Here is a 5,361-nt window from a genome sequence, read left to right as displayed (position 1 = left end):
TGGCTGTGGACATAAAGTTTATTTCGACATTGTTTATTTCCTTTTTTTTTTTTTAAAGTTGTTAGTCAAGTTAGAAAAGCACATTCAATTACCATTGTAGCACAAGAAATAAAAGGGGTTTTCACAATTCACATCCCACCATTTTCCTCTTTCATTGATAATAACACAAGGCTCGTTTGACAGATAGCTGTTTGGTTCATTTACGTCCCAGTTGGTGTATGTCATTTTTTTTTCTCCATAGGACCATCTCCAGCTGTAGCGATCATCATACAATCCTATCCAAACACCATCAGTGTAACCATTGCTCTTCAGAGTTTGAACGAGTTGGTCGTGTTGTTCCTTGTTGTGAAATGATGCTAAATCAAAGTAATATTTTCTGCAGTAATCTTGAGCCTCAGTCCAGTTCTTCAACTCATCGATGATGTAATAATTTTGAGAAGAGCACAGCGGAAGATTTGCAAAACCTTTTAAAAAAATATTTTAAAACTTAATTCTGTTGTTCTAGTCAATGTAAGGATTGCAAGAAAGTGTTATTTAATGTTTTTCTTTTTTTAAACTTAAATTTGAAACGCAAATAAATAATTTTATACCTGCTAAAAGTGCGGTGAAAAGCATCCTGCGTACAAACTCCATTTTGTTTTTTGTTTTATTAGACAAATGAGATTTTGAATAATATATTTAACTTAAAAAGACAAAACAACAAAGATCAGGTCTAATTAAAACTAATAATTATTTAAATAATGAAAACCTGTTCCGCGCAAAAGTAATAATAACAGTATCACTTGACATGTTGCTGCTTCTGCTAGTGTGATGCTTTAAATAGCTAGATTGCCTTAAAGATCCTCCCCTTCTAATGTTTTATAGGCTTGTTTGCCCAATTATATATGCAGGGGGAGGAAACAAACACCCAGAAAGACTTGTTTAAAGCCTCCACCGAAATAATAATGACAACAGAAAGAATATTAAGCCTTTAAATTAGAGCAGAATATACCCACCAACCCCACCGGTCCAGATCGTAATTGTACAGTGTAGAGTTATCTAATGAATGTATAATATTTGGTCATATTGTTGCCACTATAACCTGGCTACCCTCACATAGATTGAAATAGCCTCTTCAGGGTAATTGAGGTTTAAAATAAGTTACTATTAGCAACCTACTTTGACCTGGATACATCTGATTTGACATTAAAGTGATTATGTAAAAGCCATGAGCAACATTTACTTAACAAAATTGGATCATGCACACAAATGAGTTCATAGCATGAATTTGAATAAATCTTGTTAATCTTAGTAAAATACTGAAGAATTACAAATTTTGGAGCAATCTGGAGAGCTGGACTTGTACCAGTTGAACGAATGAATGAAAAAGACATTTGCTAATGGTCTAAAAATAAATGTTTTGTTTTTTTCATTCAAAAGCTGACAGGAGCTGGCACTCCTTATCAAGAACCCTAAAAGCACTAATCTCATCCTTGGCCTTGCCAGCATTATGAGGATATAATTACATTGAACCTTTTAAAAAGCTTTTTTTTTTAATGTCTTAATGGCGCAGATGTAATAAAAACACTGTTAACATGCTCTAGTATCAGAATATTAACATGTATAAGGAAATAATATGAACATTTAGTTAAGTGTACTGTAATAAAAAGGTGTTGTTTCATAGATCAGGCTTCTAGTGTTTAAAGTAATCAGTTCTCATTCTGATATCTCATACTCATACTAAAGAACACTTCAAGAAACAGTTGTTTGGTGCTCTACACCTTAGCCGATCCTATACGCAGAATACACAAGCTGCCTATGGCTATTGAAACACCAGGGGGCCCCCTTGCTCTCAAAGATAGTTTTTGTATTTGGTCAACAAATATGAATGATAATTTTTTTTCATGCGGTGTGCTGTCACCCATTTTAAATCATATAATCTGAATGTTGTACAGTCTTTTGCTCAAGACTTAAAAAAAAACTGAAGCCATGGAAGAGAGACTTTCTGTGAGCGACATTCTTGATGGAGTCAATACAGGCAAATCCATTTGTTCATTCCAGAGGGAAAGCCCTTTGAAATAATTAGGAATGAGCCCTTCTGAATGGAACATATGGTTCTTGATCATCATCATCATCTTCTTTTTCTTTTTTAAACTGTCTCCTAAATTAACTTAAAGGTGCATTGCCATCACATACAGGAGTTAGAGTCATTTATTAACAACTCTTGGCAACTGCTTTATAGCCGTGCAGCTTCTGCTGCATCTACTTGAAAAGGAAATGGATCATGTATAAATCTCATGCTGTCAATCAAAAAAAGACAAAAAAAAAAAGGAATAGCCTCGTTTACGTTAAATGTAACCAAGTGTCAGCAATTAAGCCACTGAATGCCAGAGGGCAGGGCCTATGATGAGAAGATGCCTTGCTCTGGAGGCAGTATTTATGCAAATGTTTGTTCCTCTGAGACGTCATCATGCCCTCTAAGATCGGAATGAGCTATTTTTGGGGCTTGATTAAATATATACTGTTTAAAATTAGGAGGAAGTCTTAAAGGGGCCATCGAATGCCCGTTTTCCACAAGTTGATTTGTTTCTTTAGGATCTTAATGAAAAATCTATAACATAATTTGGTTAAAATTTCTCAAACTTTTTTACACTGCCATTTTATTTAATTTTCACAAATTGTCACAAAAGCTATACTATACTACTATACTAAACTATATTTGACTATGAGAGGGTTTAAAGCCAAGTCATAAAAAAATCAGCTGTGATTTATGTCATTCAAGTGTGTCCTCTCTAGATAGAAATAACTTTAAGCTATTGATGAAAGAAAATACACAATATGCAATATTTTACACTATGAAGCAGTAACAGAAAACTAATATATATATATATATATTTATATATATATATATATATATATATATATATATATATATATATATATATATATATATATATATATATATGTGTGTATATATGTATATGTATATGTGTGTGTGTGTGTGTATATATGTGTATATGTGTGTATATGTGTATATATGTATGTATATATGTATATGTTTACATGTGCGTATATGTATATGTATATGTATATATGTGTATATATGTATGTATATATGTATATGTATATATATGTGTGTATGTGTATATTAAAAATGCACAACACACCTTAACTCACCACTAAGAACATTAACATAATACATGTGTTTGGTGACATCATTGTATTAAATCATTCCTTATTAATTAAATTGTTAATTAAAGCAGCATAAACTATATATGTCTCCACATCACTCATACTTTTTACTGATCTTCTGTTCAACTTCCAGTGCAGGTCTGGATCCTGATCCTGGAGGGAAATATATATGTATATATATACATTGGTCAACGAGGTTAAGATGTCCACATTAAGAGAAAGTCACAAAAGTGATTTTATGTTCATAGAATTCACTTTAATTATAAGTGTCTATTTTTGACGTTTCAAATATGTTTTCGGAAAATACAGTGCCAAACATTGGTTGAAATAATATTACATTGCCATTCAGTATAGCACAATATTTATGTAAACATTCAATATATAAAATAAATATGCCTGACAAGATTGTTACACTGAATGACATAGTCAATTTTGTAAACACGGGAAAATTGTGTGTGGCTCAGAAAAACCAAAACAAAACTACAATTATTTTAAACAGAAAACCACCAATTTATGACCCACATACACACACAACATTTTGAATTATTAACCTTTTTAAATACCTTTTGAAAGTGTCTGTGTATCTCTTGACTGTGGGCATCTAAAAAAAACAAAACAAGAAAATCAATAATTATTACCATCCTAGAGCGCTTGTTTTGTTTAGATCTAATGGTTAAAGGTTTATTGTGTATATAAGTGTGTTGACATGCCCTTCTGCTTGTTTCTTTTCTTCAGTTTGAATGAGACTACAATCACAAATAAAATGGCAAGCAAAACAAAGCCACTCAGAATCAGTGCCATTGTATAATAGATATGGCAGGATCTCAAATTTTCTTCAGTAGCCCCTGTTAAAAGTAAAACAAAAGAGAAAGAAAGAGAACAAGATCATTGTGAGCTAGAAATAAAATGGCTGAGAGTCAAATTAGTGGCGTAGAAATAAAAATGTACGACACATACCATAATTGCAATATCCTCTTCCAAATGGTTAGTCTCTTTGAAAAAAAACTATGTTATTTATAGAATCTGAATAGCAACCAAACTGAATATGAAACATGTTGGAATATTTTTATTGAATGAAAACTGAACTATTACCATTTACCACCACTAACTGTGTTTTATTGTGAAACATCATACGGTTCGACAAAAAGCTTCCACAGTAAAAAACTCCAGAATCAAAGATGTCCGCATTTACAATCTTCAAGGAAGAAAATGTTTGGTTCACTGACATCTCTAAATGATTCTTCTGAAAGCCGTTGAAATATATGGAGTCCGCTGGTTGTTCACCCACGTATTGAGTAGCGATGCAAAGCGGCAGAGAATCACTTGTGTGCTTGAACCAGGCAACATAACTGGGCTCTCTCAAGATGTTTGAACACAGAAGAGAGACCGTAGTTCCCCTCTTCACTGTTTTCATTACACTTAAAGATGCGCTTTTTACAAAGATGACACCTGAAAATAATAAAAAATGCTATCATAGGCTAATTCAAATTTAAATGGAAACTGCATTTTTCATTTACACTGCATGTCTGAAATACCTATGCATAGCGAAATATTACATAGCAATTTCTAGGATATATTTCACTATATGGTTAATATCTTCTGCGGAACTCAGAAAGATATATTCCAAACAACACTGGAAGTCTTTTAAAAAGCATCTATGAAAACAAAAAACAAATAAATCAATAAGGCGTTTCTTTTTTCAGTTCTACGAAGAAGACTAAGATTTGAAATAACATGAGGGTGAGAAAATAAATTTTTTTTTCAGATGAACTGTCCATTTAAAACTGTAATAACTAAATGAATGTTACGATCATTGCAAACATGGTTGGTCTGTTTTATTGTCCCAAATTCTATATAGCAAAAATTATAAAAGTATATTTACCTATTAAAAAGAGCATCAGATGATTTGCTGCAGACGAATTCATGTTTACACTCCGACCAAATCAACTCGGGTGAGAAGAAGCAAATTCAGCTTTATTTATATAAAGGGGGTGTGGCTTTTACACTGTACTTGTGTCGAACTCAGACTATAATATTTAGAAGTGTTATGACTATATTTATTTTAGAGAGTTGTCTAAAATAAACTATATTGCAATGTTTTAAAATATTTAAAAAGCTAATAAGCCCACTTCTTATAGATCTTGAATTGTCTCTCTCTTTTCTTGTGTGAGGAGAAAAAATGCCATTAAA

The 5,361-nt window shown here is 32.1% G+C and overlaps 1 protein-coding gene across 1 annotated transcript; it reads right to left on the bottom strand.

Annotated features, from left to right (window-relative positions):
* Positions 1–3,209: 3,209 nt before the first annotated feature.
* Positions 3,210–5,104, bottom strand: LOC122348527. Its single transcript, XM_043244073.1, has 5 exons — positions 5,054–5,104; positions 4,264–4,620; positions 4,125–4,163; positions 3,735–4,016; positions 3,210–3,324 (listed from the first exon to the last, which is right to left on the bottom strand). The coding sequence occupies exons 1-4, from the start codon at positions 5,094–5,096 to the stop codon at positions 3,853–3,855; spliced, it is 603 nt and encodes a 200-aa protein (XP_043100008.1). The 5' UTR covers positions 5,097–5,104; the 3' UTR covers positions 3,210–3,324; positions 3,735–3,852.
* Between the last annotated feature and the right edge of the window lie 257 nt (positions 5,105–5,361).

This window comes from Puntigrus tetrazona, chromosome 7 (assembly GCF_018831695.1).
Source record: "Puntigrus tetrazona isolate hp1 chromosome 7, ASM1883169v1, whole genome shotgun sequence".
NCBI classification, from domain to species: Eukaryota; Metazoa; Chordata; class Actinopteri; order Cypriniformes; family Cyprinidae; genus Puntigrus; species Puntigrus tetrazona.
Note: the sequence above shows the minus strand (reverse complement) of the source record. Positions and strands in the feature narration are given on the sequence as shown.

Bases quoted from the DNA above. Each gene is read 5' to 3' on its own strand.
- LOC122348527 (XM_043244073.1), bottom strand. From the start codon at position 5,096: ATGAATTCGTCTGCAGCAAATCATCTGATGCTCTTTTTAATAG. The intron at 4,164-4,263 runs GTAATAGTTCAG...TTTTTTTCAAAG, and splicing joins ACAGTTAGTGGTGGTAAATG to AGACTAACCATTTGGAAGAG. The intron at 4,017-4,124 runs GTGTCGTACATT...TACTTTTAACAG, and splicing joins GGATATTGCAATTATGGTAT to GGGCTACTGAAGAAAATTTG.